We start from the raw sequence: 17748 nt of genomic DNA on the forward strand, positions 1-17748 counted from the left end.
CGGAGGCCCGGGCAGGATCTCGGACATCGGGGCCGTTCCAGTCCCGGGTCTCTGAGAACCTGGCGGGGGTGCCGGGCTGCAGGCGGCCGGGGCTGAGGGGCGGGTCCTCTGAGCCCCCCGAAGTGGGAGGGTCGGGTCGGCCGCGGGGCCAATCCCGGCGCGCGGGGAGCAGGGGCGGGGGCCGGGCGAAGGGGGGTACGGGGGCGGGCGGGCCAGGGGCGGGGCGCGGCGTCCAGGCGGCGGCGGCGGCGACGGCGGCGGCTCCTCAGTGTCCGGCTCAAGCTCCGGCTGCAGCTCTGGCTCGCAATGCCCCACTCGGTGACCCTGCGCGGCCCTTCGCCCTGGGGCTTCCGCCTGGTGGGCGGCCGGGACTTCAGCGTACCCCTCACCATCTCGCGGGTGAGTCCAGCGGCCACAGGGCGGCGGGGAGGTCCTGAATCTGAGACCCGGTCCTTACAGTCCACCCGGGACCCGGATCCCCGACGTCCTGGAGGCTCGAAGGCCAAGGGTTGGCCTCGGTGACCCACAGGCTGTAGAGGAGGCTTCCAGGCTGGGCAGCGTCGCCACAGCCTCCTCCCCCTCCCGCTGGGCCTACCTGCCCTTATCCCTTGAAGGATTCCCCCCAAGAGTTCACAAACCAGCCTCCCTGCTGGCCTCATTTTGGGGGACTCACTGCAGGCCAAAGTCATGGGCCAGAGATCTGGACTGATCTCCAGAGGCCCAGAGATGCTGCTTCGACTGAACCCCGCCTGAAAATTTCGAGCGAAATGACTTGAGAGACTCCTTCGCTTATCAAGGGTCCCTGCCAGTAGAGCTGGGTGATCCCAAGGAGGTCTGGGGTCCTCTCTGAAACTGAAGAAAGAAAGATCCATCCAGTTCCCCACTCTGGTTTTGGTCAGTCTCTCATCCATGACCTCACTTGTCCTAAGGGGAAGTGACCAGGAGGAATTTTTGGCTTCCAGGGGAAAGGGAGACTTGACTATGCAGTTGGGAGACCCCCTCGCCACAAGACACACAAGGCCAGGGGCCAGGATAACCTCCGCCCAGTTCCTCAAGTTTCTATGGCCATGCACTGCCCCAGGTTTAGGCAGAGGAGGAGGAGAAGGGGGCACTGCCCCGGGTGGTGGCTAATTTGTGGAGGACAGAGGAACAGAGGACATGACTCGGGCCCTGTCAGAGGGGGTGCCCAAACTGGGAAAGACAGGATCCTGGCCCAGCCTTGGGGTCCCATATTTGAAGGGCCAGAAGAGGGGACTCAGACGCTGCCCCTGGGGGTCCCAGCCTAGGGGACAGAAGAGGCGAGAACCCAGGTCCTGCCCTTGGGGGCTCCCAGTCTGAAGGGAAGAGAGAAGGGGACCTGGGGCCATCCCTTGACCCCATACAGGCTGCTCTGGTCTTCGAGGCCCTGTATCGGGGGAACTGAGAGCACCTTCCCCCCACCCTTCGGCCACCTCTCGCCATGGGGGCTGGACCAAGCTGGCTGGGCTTTCAGAGTCTTCTTTCCAGTTTAGGGGAAGGGGTGGGCACCTGGTGGAGCATGGAATCATGGAATCCCATTTCTGGGGGCCAGGGTGACAGGCAGGCCCAGCTGTCCTGGGAGGATTCCCACATCTGCCCTCACCCCATGGCCACCAGGTCCCTGGGGCTGAGTGAGGTGGGCCTTCAACACATCCGGGAGCCTTTTATCTCCCACTTCCCTGAGAGAGCCCTGCTGGGGGCCTGTGTGTGTGTGTGTGTGAGAGAGAGAGAGAGAGAGAGAGAGAGCGCGCACATCTGTGTCTGCCAGTGAGTGTCATGCTGTGTGTCCACCAAGGCAGGCTGTTGGGGGTGCTAGGCCAGCCGGCGGGCCAGGCACCCTGGGCGTGAGGCCGCTGACAGGCTCAGTGGCAGCGGCTGACGGCCGCAGGCAGCAGGGAGCAGAGACATCTGTTGCCCACGCGGCTGCCTGCCCGCCGAGGAAAGGCCTCCACACGTCACAGCGGCAGCAACAGCGGCGGCCTTGTTTGGAGCTAATCGGGATGCAGGCCGCTGGCAGGCAGACAGGCTGGAAAGGGTTTACCAGGAAGAACACCCCTGCCTTGTCCCCCCAAAGTCACAGAGCAGCAGCTAAGGCCTGAGGAGCCAGGATGGCTGAGCCTGGGTTTGGGTGGGATCTGGGGAGATTTACGGGGCTGAGGAGGCACAGGCCACAGCTTGCCCAGCAGGTACCTCAAGGGCAGGTCTACAGACACTGATGATATGTGGGAGTGTCCTCACCGAGGGGGTTCAAGACCCGACCCCTCCCATGCTTACGGGACTTCCCCCACCCAGTGGAGACAGCCACACTCACACAGAGAGGAGGCTGGCTGCCTGGCAGAGCTGGGACTATGCAACCTCAGCCCACAAAGCTTCTGGGAGCCCCCCCAAACATTGCCCAGGGCTCCTTCCTCACAAACTATAGTGACCGCTGGCCTTGTAATCCTAATGGGTTGTTGCTACCAGGTCCCTAGAAACTAGTGCCTGGAATGAACACCACCAACTGTATGCCCAGCTCCCTGTAGGGGCTTTTTGCATCTAGGCCAGGTGGAGTGACACAGGGGCTTTAAATGTAGCTGCTATAGGTGAAGGGGCTGGTTCACGCCCCAGCCTCCCAGCTGACTTCACCACTCCCCTCTCTCTTCCTTCTGTCTGTTTATCCCGCACTCAGCAGCCAGAAGGATCAGCCTGAATTCAACTCTGTCCTGCGATTTCCCTGTTTAGAATTTTCTCGCCTGGGCCTACAAGGCCTGTAGGTCTGGTCCCTGCTTTTTCCTCTGATTTCATCTCTTCCACTCTCTCCTCACTGATATTTTGGTGATATTGTTGCCACAGGAACCTGCTTTTACTTTCACTCCCAGATGAGCCATTACACATGCTGATCCTTCTACTTGGGACACTCTCTCTCCCCTCACTCCCTTTTGCAGAAAAGCACACTGGTTAAGAGCATAGGATTTGGAATCGGTTGGTCTGGACTGAAATCCTAACTCTGCCATTTATCAGTTGAGTGTCCTGTACTTCTCTGGACCTTGGTTTCCTCATCTAGGAAATAGGCTTGCCTTGAGGACTAATGAAACAATGCATGTAAAGGCAGTTGGAAGAGTCACGGTTTCCTGGCCTCACGCCCTCTCTGACCAGAACTCCCAAGCTAGCGGAGCTGGCAGAGTCCCAGCCACCCCTGCTTTCGAGAACTTCCTCCACCCACAGGGGCCTGAATGCACCCCTTGTGCTGGCTGAGTCATCCTGCAGCTAGCCACCCCCCTGAGGAAGAAGACTCCTCTCCAGCATGGGGACTGGGGCAAAGCGCCCCATCCCCAAAACCTCTCTTTCTTCATCTGAAAATAGGGATGAGAACAGCCTCTGTCTCATCAGGTGGTTGAGAGGTTGCCATGAGCTAGTTATGGCTAAAGCACTGAGCCCAGGCCATGTCACAGAGCAGGTATCGTGTAGGAGAGGGGGCCTAGAGCAGGGCCTTGGGGGGAGGGTGGGATGGTGCCAAGTGGGTGCCTTCCCTGGGAAGACAGGCCTGTGTAGGTGCCCATGCCCTACAAGGGAACATTAATGGTGGGCTGGTTGGCTGAGGGTAGCCTGCTCCAGAAGAACATTCCTTGGGGCAGCCTATTTCAGGGCAGGTTGCTTGGCAGTACCCACACCAGGACTCCAGCCAAGGAGCTGCCGGCACCTCAGCTTTGTCCACTCACTACAGAGAACTGGCTAAGCTGAGCCTGGCCAGGCCTCCAGGAGCTCCCACCCCAACAGGGACAGTGCCACTGACAGCTCTTGAGCCACAGCTTGAGAGGCTGGGAGGAATGAGGGTCCCTAAAGTCTCTTTCCAAAGGCTGTGCTGGGACCAGGGACAGGGTAAAGGATGTCCTTTTGCCTGAATTCCCCCCCAAGGCTGCTTACTTAGGCCTCCTGTGAGCCTATTCCCAACCTCATGTGGCACATGTCAAGGGACCAGCATTATAGGAGGCTCCAGATGTGGACACTGCTTGACCCTCTGGGGTCAACAGTGGCACTGGGGTGGCCTGAGTGCCTGTCCTCCAGAGGAAGGGGAGGTGAAATTGTGACCCGGGAGTGCAGGCTGGCAGCTAAAAGTAGATGGCCCTCGACTTGCCTGGGTAGGTGACAGCACAGAATGAGGCACTAACAATGTTAGGGGAGCAGAGTGGTAAAGGGGGTCCACAGGGTACTGTGGGACCCCAGAGGAGAGGCTTCCAGGAGAAATGGCCTCTGCTGAGAGCCTGAGACCTGAAGGATGAGGAGGCGTTAGCTGGTAATTAGGGTTTGGGGTCAAAGGAAAGTGTGTTCCAGGTAGAGAGAACAGCATCTGTAGAAGTGCGGAGGTGAGAGCTATCTGGCACCCGTGAGTACCCCCTTGACGTTCAGATGGTCTGGATAGAGTGTGGGTGTGTGGAGGTAAATGCGGAGGGGTGGAATGAGAGGAAAAAAGGTCACTAAGGGTTTGAACGTCAGGTCAAGGGGCTACTATGTGGTCTGTCTGGGTTGGGCAATACAGGGTACATGTGACATGTCCATGCTTTGTATCTTCTGGAGAACACATATCCTTCTGTGTCCCTTGCATGTATGCAGGCTGCAAGAGTGACATCCCATTTGTCCCAGCCCAGAGGAAGCCCCTCTCATGTGCCCTCATACCTCGCCAGACCTCCAGGTGCTAGAGTTGGGCTTGTTTAGAGCAGAGGCTCCAGCAAAGCCATGTGGGAACTCAACTTGCCCACCCACAGGTCACATTGGTAGCAGGGCTACGCTGGCCCGGTTCTGAGGTTGGAAGGGGTCTAGAACAGAGCCTGCAGCAAGGCCACATAATGACCAGTGTCCAGCCATCTGGCTTGTCCATCCACAGGTCCATGCTGGCAGCAAGGCTGCCCTGGCTGCCCTGTGTCCTGGAGACCTGATCCAGGCCATCAATGGTGAGAGCACAGAGCTCATGACACACCTGGAGGCGCAGAACCGCATCAAGGGCTGCCATGACCACCTCACACTCTCCGTGAGCAGGTACGCACAGGGCAGGCTGGGCCAGGATGATGCGGGTGAGTCAGGGGAGGCCCAGTTCTGGGTGGCCAGCATCCTGGGTGAGCTGGGCCTCGCACAGCCTCTCTGCTTCAGCTCCCTGGCACCCCATCCTTATGGAGCAGCACTTTCACAGGGGTTTGACAGGCACTGTTTGGAGATGCAGGTGGCTTAAAAGAGGAAGAAGCCCCCATTTAACCTATGGCTGGAACTATGTTGGGGGACTTATGGCAGGGGGTAGGCAGCCCAAAATCAGGACTGAACTAAGACCTTGAGTAGCCTCAAACCGGGGGTGAGGTGTGTGTGATTTCAGTCCTTTTCCCACCCATGAGTGACCAGCTTGATGACCAGTTCAAAGAATTTTATCGTTCAACACCTTGTTTAACTGTCAAACCAACTCGATAAGGTAAAACCTAATATAGTCTCCACTTTACACGTGAGACAGCTGAGACTCAGAAAGTTTGGAGGGTGCTTCAAGTCACACAGCAGAGCAATGGGGAAGCAAGATTTGACCTCAGGTCTCTCTCACTCCCAAAGACTCCATTCCTTCTGCTTGACTGCTGACCACTTCTGCCAGCCCCACAGCTGCCCCGCCTCAGCTGTCCCCACTATGGCCCAAACCTCTGCCCTGCTTAAATCTGGATGCCGTGGACTGTGTAGTGCTATACTGCCCATCAGGAAGGGGAGGATTGGGGGGGTCACCAAGCCCCATCTGTGCCCTGGACGTGCTCCAGGATGGAAGGTCTACCTGGGGCGTCTCCAGCCTTGCTCAGGCTGATGGCAGTCAGCTGGGTCCGGGCTGGGCGGGATCTCCCTCCCCATGTCTTGCCTAGATCCAGGGAAGTCAGACATAACTGCTCAGCTCTGCCACGTTTACTGCTAACAGCGACTTTCCACGACCCCATGTGGATGTGTGTAGGCGAATCCTCCCCAAACCACAACACGGCTAACCAGGCCTTAGAGCCAGCAGGGCATGGGGTAATCCATCGGCTCAGAGCCATTAAACGTGGTGGGAAGCCTTCTGAAGTAGCCCCATTTATGTCTGGCCCGGGTCCGTGTTGAAGTCAGGACCCCTGACTCTGCTCTCAGCGCTGAGTGGGTCCAGCTGCAAGTCCAGGGCCTTGTACACTCCACCTGGCCCGCAGTGAGGATGCCCTGTCCTGGGAGTTCAGCAGAGCTGGCCCTCTTCCAGACTCTTTGGGCTCTTAGGCTCACCAGATGACCTCTGTGAGCCTGGGTTTCCTTCTCCATAAAGCAGGATCACATTCATCACCCTCTCTGAGACCGAGGTACAGGCTGGCTGGGGGAAGCATCAGCACTGCTCTGCCCACGAGAGGCCTCTGATGCCACCCAACTTGGCTGGGTTCCTGGGCCCTGATTCACCTCTGGCCTTGACTCTGCATGGCTGAATAAGGGAAGCCCTGGTAGTAGTGGGACAAGGGGCAGGGAAGGCTCACAGGGGGCCTGATTCAGGAGGTCCACAGAGGGAATGATGTCAGGGAAGGGTAGCAGGGTGGGGGCAGGGTGGAGGTCCCCCTTCCTTCCTTCCTTCCTTCCCTGGCCATTTGTTCCAAGCCAGGCATGGATGGAGCCAGGGGTCCACTGACCTGTTCCACGCTGGGTGTTTTAGCCCCCAGATGCTGCCTGGCCATGGAGCAGGTGAGAGCACACTCTCTCCTATCACAGATCTGGGTTCCAGTCCCAGCTCTGCACTGGAGAACTGTGTTGTCCTAGTGATTTAATATCAGAGCCCTTAGCTTCCTCAACTTCAAAATGGGGGATCTGGGATTGAGTGAGGATGACATACAGGGTCTGCTCAGTCAGGGTGAAAACCTGGTGTCCTGTCCCCCAGCCCCCTATCCCTAATTCTCACACATGCAGATTCTGGGGGATCAAGACACAGGGGCCACCTTGATCTTCTGGGCCAGCATCTCTTCTCCTGGGTGCTTTCTCACCTGCAAGGCCTCTGATCCTGCTCTCTATCCTGCCTGTTGTGCCAGGACTTATGCCTGAGCCCCCAAAGACCACCCCCAACAAGGGGTCTGTGGAAGATTGGCCTGGTGAGCTGCTTGGAGGGAGCTACTCTGTGCCAGCACTCCCAGAGCTCTACCTAGGCCAGCTTCCCTACCTGCCCTTTTGCGTACAGAGGGCTGTAATCCTCCACAGACTTCTCCACAGGATCAAAAGTGAAGTAAAGGCCCAGCTTCCCCGCTATGCTTACTCTGTCCGGAACTCAGAGCCAGGTATCCAGCAATCCAAGCTAACCCACAATTTCTGGGCATGTTCTGTAGGTCCAGGACCTTCCTGGCATCAGCTGCAACCCTGGGGCCTCTGGTGAGGTCCCTGTCGCCTATTACATGGGATACAAGATGGATTTGTACAGCCCACCCTTTGGTGAGCTTAAAGATGGCAGATGGAGCTACCTGCTCAGCCTTAAGTGTGGAGACCTGTGGGTGGAGGGTGACACATGAATAAGCCTCTCATTCCAATCTTATGCCTTTGGGCCACTCTGATGGCTCTGGGTACTTTGTACCCTCTGATCTTCAGACCTCAGGCTTGTACTTCTCTTCTGGGCCGGACTTCAAGGAAGTGTAAGGCCAAATAGCCACACAAGCTGTCCTAGGTTTATTTCAGCAGAGTTCTGAGTGCATAGAGAGTGCATAGTTAGAGCTGTGAGTTAGGGCAGTCAGTTGGGAGCCTGGCTGAGGGGGCTGGAGCCAGATGCCAGTGGGGGGTGGAACAGCAGAGCCTTGGTGCCACAGGCCTGTGAAAGGCTGTGGAGAAGAGAGGTAGCCTGCAGGGGACCAAGGAATGGGCAATGTGAGGAAGAGCAGAGTGAGTGTGGACTACACGTGTAATCAGATTGTTAAAATCCTCTGCTGAGTCGGGGGAGAGGGGCAGGGTTGAGCTGCTAGCCCAGTGGTAAGACCCCTGAGAAGACCCAGGAAGCCCTGTGGGGCAGAGTGGGGACATTATTCCCCTTCGGTGTAACCAGCCTCACTCACACCCACCTGCCAATCCGGGGTCCACACACCCTCCTGGCCTACCTTCTCACAGGACTACTCAGTGGCAGGACTGGGCCCCAGGCCTGTAGCCTCTCGGCCCCGCCTGCCCCCGCTTATGGCAGGTTTATGATGTTTTTCTCCCTCCTGAGTGGTGTTTGGCTTTTGGTTTCTATGGCGAAGCAGGAATTTCCTAATGGCCTGTTTCCCATCTGGGCTGGGCAGACATTGGTGATGACTCTGCCAGCGGCAGCAGGAGGGGAGGTGCACCCCTCAGAGCCTCCATTCCACTTTTCCTAGGCCCACGGATGCCTGACTCCTAGGCCCTGTCAGAGGCTGTGAATGGAAGCGGGATGAGTGGATGGGCTCCTAGCTGATCAACGTGTAAGGCCTGGCTTGCTCCGCCACGAGCTTGGCCCTCTTTATGCTGAGCTTCCGTAGGCCACAGAGAGGGTGGAAAGGTGGGGAAGCTGCAGGGCTTCCTTTCTAGGAACCAGACCAGAGGGGGAAGGAGCAGCTGGTGGAGAAGGGGCACACAGCCTACCCCAGGTGAGTGGCAGATCTAGAGTTGTGTCTCCTTGCCACGAAGGCCAGCATTCTGGTGCAGGGGAAAGAGTTGGGGTAGTATCCTTATCCATGCAGGGTACCAAGCCTGGTCCTGGGTGGCCCTGGGCCCAGACCCCAGCGCTTCTTGGTCCTAGTTCCCAGGCATGGTGGGCTAGTAAGCAGAGATTTCTGACCATCCTAATTCCTGCCACAGGCCTGAAGGCAGGAGCTGGCCCAATACCCCAGAGGACAGCAAGGCTCAGGCACACAGGATCCACATCGATCCCGAGGCCCAGGTATGTACGTATACCACCTGGCCTGGCCTGGCCTGGCCTAGCTCAGAGCAAGCCCAGGGCAGAGAGGCCAGGCCTTGTCCACGGGTTTAACTGCATTGGATGTCCTCACTGTGGTTCTCAGATGCCCAGGTCAGAGACTGAAGCAGAAGACTTCTCTGGGCTCTGTCCATGCCCCATCAGGTGCTCCCAAGGTGACGGGTACCTGCTGTGGGCTCTGCCAGTACTCTAAGCAGTCCTGGATTCTGGGACAATAGTGCCTGTGGTGGGCAGGGACTGGGCCAGGCCTTGGCTCAGGGCTACCACCTACCCAGCTGGGTTTCACTCCGTCGCCCAGTGTTGCCAGATCAGGAGGAAGTTGCCAGGCTTGGGGGAGGGGTGGGGGACAGCCATAGGCTGTGGAGTGACCTCAGGCTATGGGGCACTCTTCTGTCTCATCCCAGACTTGGGCACCTACCTGGCCAGAGCCAACCTTAGAATATAAGGCACTGCCTTGCCCTATCCAAGACTGAAGTTTTCTCCTGGCCATTCTGTGATTGCAGCTAGCAGACCTCAGGCTGCAGGCCTGTCTGCTCAGTCACCTTTCTGTGTATGACAAGAGTCACAGCTATGGTGCTGTCCTCAAGGAGAGTGAGGTGGAGCCAGGCTGCTTTAGGGCCTCATTTTGCCATGGGCTTGAGGGGTGGCCAAGTGGGCAAAGCTGAGGTATCCAGAGTGAACTCGTTATTTCTGGGCCACTGAGTTTGGGCAAGGCGGAGACTCGACTGGTCTATGATGGAGCCAGAACTTGGGACCCAGCATGTGGGACCATGGCCCCCTGGGCCTGCTCATATCCTCTTTCTCTCCACGGAGGATTTGCTGTACCAGAGGGAATGATTTGCCATGGCCTCTCCTTCACCCCCTATCCCAGTCCCCATCTTTCTCTGACATTTGTTCCCTACCTTGCTTTTGCTGGCATCCCTGAGGCCAGGTGCTTACCATATGCCCATTCTGGAAGGGGAGAGGCACCTAGCAGTTCTGGGATGGCAGAATCCAGGGGTCAAAGGAGTCCAGAGTAGGTATATGACTCAAGGGGTCAGAGAGGGCTCCCTGGAAGAGGGGGTATCCAAGCCAAGACCTGAGGGTCTGGAAGAATAAGGGAGGCAAAGGGGCATGGAGAGAAGTGTGCCACATACAAAGTGAAGCACATACAAAGGCCCAGAGGTGAGATTGTGCACTGTAGGTTCAGAGAAAAAAGTCCCAGGGGTGGCAGGGGGCAGAGGTGAGGGCTGAGGGCACAGAGAGGCTCTCGGTTTCTTCTACCCAGGACCTCAGCTGTTCTTCAAGAGATTTGTGGCCACACCTGGGTCTCAGAAGCTTGCTCTGGTAGTGCCATGGACCCATGGGGACAGGGGCTGGGGGGCATAGACAAATCACCCAGACATGACATGGGCAAAACGGGAATAGCGTAGTACAGGCCCCCAGCTCATGTGTGAGCCCAGCTCTCGTGTGTAAGCGCCAAGATGGATAGGACAAGGGGGCCTGAGCTTTGGAATATGAAGCTCAGTTCTGTTGAGTCCTCCAGGAGAGGCTCTGGGCCAGTGGGGCTGGGGGCTGGAGAACAGCTCCCTCTGTCCCACACTTTCCCTCACTGACCTCCTCAAGGGCCAGGCTGCTGGGGGCTCAGGCTGGAAGCAGGGGGATTTTCCACAAGCAACAGGGCAGCCCCTCAGGTGCTGCCCCCCTTTTGTACTTAAAAGGTCATGAGCTCCATGGGGGGGGACAGAAACACCCCCACCCAGCCCCTGTAGGGCCGTGTCCTCAGGAACACAGATACAGGGCCCATTGTCTCCATACTGCTCCCACCCTCTACCTGCAGGGGGGAGGGCAGTGGGCCCAGCTGGAGCCATCACAGGAGGGGAAGACCACAGCTGGCCCTAAGACCAGCACAAGGTACCCTGGCTCTCACCAACTGGGGCTTCAGGCCCACCTTCCATGTAGGGTCACTGGAGACTCCTTCTCTCAGGCCTCACGTGGAAACACAGCCCAGAGTGGAGGAAGGATGGTGATCAGGAAAGGTTTCCCGGAGAGGGTGACATTTGAACTGAGAACCAGGTGATGGGTTAAGGCAAGCCAGGTGCAGCAGGCAGTGCAGGACTCAGCCTGTCCTCTCCAGACCAGCAGGGAGCTGGAGCTTGGCCTCTGGGAGGTGCCACCTGCTCACCTGGATTTAGTGCCCACCTCCGTCTAAGTTGAGTGTCCCAGATTCTGACCACAGTCATGCTGGAGCTGATGAGCAAGCTAGCAGTTACCCCCATGCTGCTGACTAGCCCACTGAGGCTTCAACAACCAAGTCGGCAGCTGGCGGGTACTCAGACATGGGGAACACATGGTACCAGGCACACCATGGAGAAGGGAAATCCAGGAATGGGGGCTCAGGAATGCCCATGACAGCCATTCATCCAACAATGGATGTGTGCCAGGCACTATGCTAAGTGCTTTGTATGCAACTGACTCATTTTATCTCCACGAGGAACTTATGATATAGAAACCATCATCCCCATTTCACAGATGAAGAAACTGAGGTTCAGAGAGGTGACGTAACTTGCTCAGTGAACGAGTGATAGAGCTGAGACTCAAACCAACACTGAGGTCACCACGTGTGTCCTAACCACTGAGTTCAGACCTAGAGAGGCTGCTGCATGGGTGGCCGTGGGAGGGGCAGTGGCTCTGATGACCCTGCAATAAACTCCCACACCCTGCTGGGTGGGGGTCAGTGAGGGCTTCCTCCCTCCAGGTCCCTCCAGCCCCCCCTTCCTGTTGAAGCCTCTTCTGTACGGGGCCCAGCCCTGCCCCCACGGCCCATGGCCCATCTGGTCCCCATTAGAGGCCAGGCCAGCCCCGGCCTGCCTGCCCTGCAGACATGTGTGAGAGTGCTCAGGTTTCTCAGAGGCTAAGGCTAAGGGTTTTTCTGCTGCTGTTGCCTCGTTGATGGGGGCCCACCTGGGCAGTGAGAGACCCCCTCTCCTTTGTCTGTTGGGTTGGGAGAAGTTGGGACACCACCCCCATTCAGTCACTCAGCTGCTAGTCTGCCCATTCCTCACGCCCCTGCCCAGCTCAGAGCCTGTAGAAAGCAGCAGCTTGGGCAAAGACCTGCAGGCTCAACTGTGCCGCAGCTGGAGGCTGACCGAGTCCAAGGCTTGCTCTTTCCCTCTAGGGTAGGCGTCCTTTCCTCCCCACCTAGCATCCCTGTTCACACTGTAGAGGGGAGGAACAATTTACATGTCACCTCCCAGACTGAGGCTGAGAACACCTTCAGCCTTGGGGCCCACCCTAAAGTCAGGCTGCTCTGGCCACCAACTGTGTCATGGAGGTCACCATGGTCATCCCCAGCATGACCAGCACTGGCTCCGAGTATATGTAACTGTGTCTGTGTGATTAGGTGTATGTAGGTGGAGGACTGGCTGGTGCCTATGTGTTGCCTTCATGCATGGGTATGTCTGTAAATGTATTTGTGAGAGTGTGCATGCCTGTTATCACACTGCTGAGGGCAGGCTTGTGTGCCTGCAAGCGAGGGGCAACATGGCCCTGGACTCTGCAGGGACAAAGATCTGAAGTCCCCATTCAGAAACCACGCCTGCAGAGAGACTGACCTCTTCTCATGGACTGAGGAGGCATTTTCAGGGCATTCCTCCTCAAATGTTTCAGCCGTGGGCATCAGGCTGGCTGTGGGGTGGTGGTGTGGGGAGCTTTGAGCCCTGGCCAAGCCTTTGCCCCTATCTGCTATGTCTACAGAAGGCCACCTATTTTGGCCTGGGAAGCAGGAAATGGGGGGAAAAATACAGGCCTGGAGGGGGCTGACCTCACAATGGTACCTTTAAACCTCAGCCTGCTCCCACTAAAGGGTCTTGGGACACAATGATTGATGACCCTTCCTGGCTGCAGAACAGGAATTCCTTTTTTGCATTCCTAGCCATGGGCCCATCCAGTACCCAGCACAGTTCTGACAGGGAAGAAGACTTTGTTATCAGGACCACCTCTGCAAGGAAGCCACACACTCAGAACCAGACATGCTGGCCTTAAAAAGCTTCTTGGGATGGTCCTGCCCCAACACTGTCCCCCATGGGCACTGGTAGTCAGAACCACCACAGGGCTCATGAGCCAACGTTGAGTCTCAGGGACTCAGGTTTTTGTGTCTGACTTTCCATGAGCATTTCTCATTTCTGCAGGGATTGAACCAGGCCCAAGGCTCAGCCTTTCCCCACAAACCCCTTCCCTGACCGGGCACCATAGCCAAGAGATGCCCGAGCAAGAGTAGCCAGCCAACACCCAAGAAGGCTTGTCATAGCAGGGCAGGGGTGGGTGTACAAGGAATGGCCAGAGGTCCTACCCCAGAGGGTCTCCCAGTGCCTCAGGCTCCTCTCTCTCCTAGGATGGCAGTCCAGCGACAAGCAGGTGGCCCTCAGCCATGGGGCTTGGGCCAGAAGATGGCAGGCCAGGCCTGGGATCTCCTTACGGGCAGTCACCTCGCCTCCCAGTCCCTCACAATGGCAGCAGCAGTGAGGCTACTTTACTGGCCCAGATGGGCACCCTGCACGTGTCTCCACCCCACAGGTAGTACAGAGGCATAATCTTTGATGCCATACCCAGATCCCATCCTAATCCCCGATGCCTTAAATCTCACACCAGGTCCCATCCTGACCCTTAACACTTGATCCTTGGGTCTCAGCTGATTGCCTTCTGACTCATGAAACCTCACCAGACCCTTGAGCTGGCAGAGTGAAGGCTGGTACTGCAACCCTGTCCCTTAGTGCATCTTCTTTCGCCCAGCACTGACCTGGCCAGAGGCCTTTCGCGGAGCCGCGACTGCGGAGTAGACCTGGGCTCAGAGGTGTACAGGATGCTTCGGGAGTCGGCCGAGCCCACGGCTGCGGAGCCCAAGCAGTCAGGCTCCTTCCGCTACTTGCAGGGCATGCTAGAGGCCGGCGAGGGCGGTAAGATTTTACCTCACCCGCCTTCCCCGCTCCCTGAGGTACCGAACTTCGCGCCCCCAACCAGCCCAAGCCACGCCTTTGCGACCCCACGTCCGGCCTCCCGGCCATTAGCCCCTCCCCCGTGTCCTCAGCGCGCTCCCACACACCTCGCTGCGCCCGGGCTTTCTCATTCGCGCCCAACCCCTGTCGCCCTTCCAACCCCCGTCCCAGTCTCTGTGCCGATGGCTACGGAAGCAGGGCCCAGCCCCACACTCCGCAGAAATGAAGTTTTTCCCTTTTCTGACCTCCGCACCGGGCTCTTGCCAATCGTGCTCTGGCTTTCAGGGGAACGGCCCGGGCCTGGCGGCCCCCGGAACCTCAAGCCCACGGCGGGCAAGCTAGGCGCTCCGCTGAGCGGCTTGCAGGGGCTGCCGGAGTGCACGCGCTGCGGCCACGGCATCGTGTGAGTACCTCCCCTGTCTTCCCCACCCGCCCCCCAACCCCGTGGTCCCCTGACCCCGCCCGAAGCCCTTAGTGGGGGCGTGCTCTCGGATCGGTTAGCCCCTGACGCTGTCCTCTCCGATCACCCATCAGGGGTACCATCGTCAAGGCGCGGGACAAGCTCTACCACCCCGAGTGCTTCATGTGCAGCGACTGCGGCCTGAACCTCAAGCAGCGCGGTTACTTCTTTCTGGACGACCGGCTCTACTGCGAAAGCCACGCCAAGGCGCGCGTCAAGCCGCCTGAGGGCTACGACGTGGTGGCGGTGTACCCCAATGCCAAGGTGGAACTCGTCTGAGCCGCTCCCGGAACCTCTCGTCCCCGACTCTGCTTTTTTTAACGTCCCCGCGCACCCGTGTAAATATGTTTGCGCCCTGCCTCTCTAATAAACTCCCTCTGCTTGGCCTCAACCGTGTCGGTGCCCTGGCCTGCCTCCCTCCAGCACAGGCCATGGCTCTCGAGTGCTACACCTGTTCAGGTGCCAAGCATTTTCTTAGGCACTGGGTGCAAGGGGGAGCAAGACAGGTACTGTGCTGCCCTCAAGGAAGCCACAGCCTGGGTGGATGGCAGACATGAATCACAAGGGCAGTCCTGTTAATAGGGAAGCGAGGTCTGAGGTGCTAGAAGGGGATGTCATGCCAAAGGGTTTGAGCTGGATGGAGTCAGGGAAGGTGTCAGCTGAGAACTAAGGGATGAGGGAGGGAAGAGCTCTACAGGGTGAGGAACTGTGTGCAAAGATATGTCAAAGGCGAGCATAGGCAGCAAAGGCCCCGAGTGGGCACCAGCACGAGCGCGGGCGGCCCCTAGCAGCCGCAGGAGGGACTGCCCCGCGGGGGATAGGACTGGGGAGATCACCGGTTTGGCTGGGGGCGGTATCTGCCTCCCGGCAATCTCAGCATTTCTTTCTTCCGGGTTTCTTCCCGTCCTCTCCGATCCCCCCGCCCTCACCCCCCCCCCCCCCCCGCAATGTATTCTTTCCTTCTTTCTCCTTTCCCACTCTCCCCACCAGGGAGCGCGCAGGGCATGTGTGTGTGTGTGTGTGTGCGCGCGCGCGTGTGTGTGTGTAAGATTTTAGTAGAAAGAACACTCGCCTCTAGAGTACACGCCACTCCTTCTCGGAAGCCTGGCCTTTCACAGCTCGGTTGCACACTCCTGTAGAGACTCGCACTTTTAAAAAATATAAGTGGTAGCAGAGTTGGTGAATTGTGGCTGTTCGCACTCGATGACGCATCCTGGACTCCGGGTCACGTGGATCTACCCTCTCCTTAGGTTGCTTGGAAGAGGAAGCAGCCTCGTTTATTTAGTGAGCCCCGAGTAATGGACGGTTGTGCTATATTCAGTTTTGTACTATCACAAACCACAAAAGACTGTTACTGTTGCAGCAAAAATAGAAATGAGACTCTTCTGATAAACAAGGAAAATAAGAAACAATGAGCAGGCTGGGGAAACAGCATAAACAGGCCTGAAAGAATTAATCAATCTTGGTTATACTTTAGCTGTTACTACTAACAAACACTTGTAGCTAGACTTGTCCTTCACAAAGCTAAGCAAAACTAATTACTCTCTGATTCCATATGAATTGTACCCTGCACCTGGCACTTACTCTTGCTGCATTCTCTTGTAGCAAATCACCCCTCTTAGCTGTTTACATTTCAGAAAGAAGGTCGCAGGCCGATAACCCAGAGATGAACAGACCCAATTACCAGGCTGCCTGACGCCAGCAGTAACTGTTTTAAAATATTGCAAGAAGAAGAATGCAAGAAATTCACCACTTTGATCCTTTTCACTTACCCTGGACTGCGGGTTCCACCTATAAGACCCCCTGTAATTCCCTAGGACAGAGGGGCACAGTTCTTGAGGCACTGCCAGCTCTGTCTTCCCTTCTGCATGGAAGAAAAATAAAGCCATCTCTCTCTTCCTCCAAAATCTCTGTCTCTGTATTTCTGTTCGGCATTGGTGCACAGGGAAGCCGACATTTCGGCAACATTACCAATTCACACTCTCACCATCAGCACATGACAGTGCTCATTTCCTCACGCTCTTGCAACACAGGGTATTACCAGGTTTTTATTTTTCATTTTTGCCAATCTGATAAGTAAAATGCGATATGTAGTTACTTTAATTTGCATTTCTCTGATTACCAGGGATGAGCATTCATTCAACAAACATTTGTTGTGTTTGCAGGTGGGTGCTGAATGAACATGGAACAAAATGGTCTTCTCCCTCCAAGAATTCCTCTAAACCCTTCACTCATTTTTCTGAGGATTAACTTCTCAATGATAGATAGGAACTTTTCATATTTTTGCAAGAATCTTTGTTACTGGACCCTATTCCACTGAAATATTTTATTATTGAAACTATCATATTGATTTACTTATTACCTCTTAAAGAGTTTAACGTGCTAATCTCTCCTCCTTGTTCTTCATTTACAAACTTGCCAAGGTTATTCTCATACATTTCCAATTGTCCAGAGATTTAGACTCAGTATCAGGCTCTGGAAAAACAGACAACAAACCCCTTTGAACCATGACTGGGGTTGCCCTGATTCTAGAGACTCACTTGGGGAGAACTGGCTAGAGTCCTTTCCTCCCAGAGAATACTGTGATCTGTGCTTATTCTGCATTTATTCATGTTGATGAAATAAAAATTCAGATTTTAAGGCAAGACCGAAAAAAATTTAAACATAAAACTTTTTCTCTGCCCTTTAGCCTCCTCCCTCCCCTTAGTGTGCACTGCGCAGCTGCCATGTGCGTTAACTAGACCTCCCCAATGGCAGAAATACCTCCTCAACCATAAACATCAATTTTTCTCCTGGTGCCAGCCATGTAACTCTTAGAAGGTAACATTCCTTTCTCAATCCTGTAAGGGGTCATGATGACACACCACCACTTGCCTTGTATGTGCCTACATCTTTGGTGAACTTTATGTACAATGCCAGTGTATAATTTTCCTTAAAGATAGCGATTGGTGCAGAATAGACTGGTCAGATGACCTGGGTAAATACTGGGCCCCACCTAGTGGAAGTTCTTAGCTTAAATACTTACTTATGACCTTATTAATGTTACTCGATATATTTCTTATATTCTGCCTATTTTGCCAGATTATTGTTTCTTGCATTACCAAATGTGTGACTGAGCCTCAGATAAAATTAATGATGATTAGGCAACTTGAAATGACTGACCAAATATATAGTTCTATAAGATCAATGAGTGTGATAGTGTAACTCTAGATATGTGAAGAAGCAACAAGAGAGAACCATTTCCTGGACCATAACAGACTAGTGAGATAGGCAGTCCAGAGGCCTTTGGTTACTGTTAACAGGGCCTAGTCCAGTAATAGCACATTGAGTGGCCTATCAATGAAATCCTTGACTGACCTGGGAATGAACATTCCTAGTGCCATGGGACA

At 55.9% G+C, this 17748-nt stretch overlaps 1 protein-coding gene across 2 annotated transcripts; it reads left to right on the forward strand.

The window, feature by feature from the left end:
* The first annotated feature begins 228 nt into the window (after positions 1 to 228).
* On the forward strand, positions 229 to 16266 carry PDLIM4 (PDZ and LIM domain 4). Of its 2 annotated transcripts, XM_068535842.1 has the most exons (7): positions 229 to 399; positions 4880 to 5031; positions 8809 to 8890; positions 13299 to 13480; positions 13697 to 13860; positions 14185 to 14302; positions 14434 to 16266. In XM_068535842.1, exons 1-7 carry the CDS (start codon positions 307 to 309, stop codon positions 14636 to 14638), a joined length of 996 nt encoding a protein of 331 aa, XP_068391943.1. In that variant the 5' UTR covers positions 229 to 306; the 3' UTR covers positions 14639 to 16266. The 2 variants fall into 2 exon arrangements, with proteins under 2 accessions (XP_068391943.1, XP_068391944.1); XM_068535843.1 differs by lacking the exon at positions 14185 to 14302 and having other exon boundaries at positions 14434 to 14591.
* The last annotated feature ends 1482 nt before the right edge of the window (positions 16267 to 17748 follow it).

This window comes from Eschrichtius robustus, chromosome 2 (genome assembly GCF_028021215.1).
Source record: "Eschrichtius robustus isolate mEscRob2 chromosome 2, mEscRob2.pri, whole genome shotgun sequence".
NCBI classification, from domain to species: Eukaryota; Metazoa; Chordata; class Mammalia; order Artiodactyla; family Eschrichtiidae; genus Eschrichtius; species Eschrichtius robustus.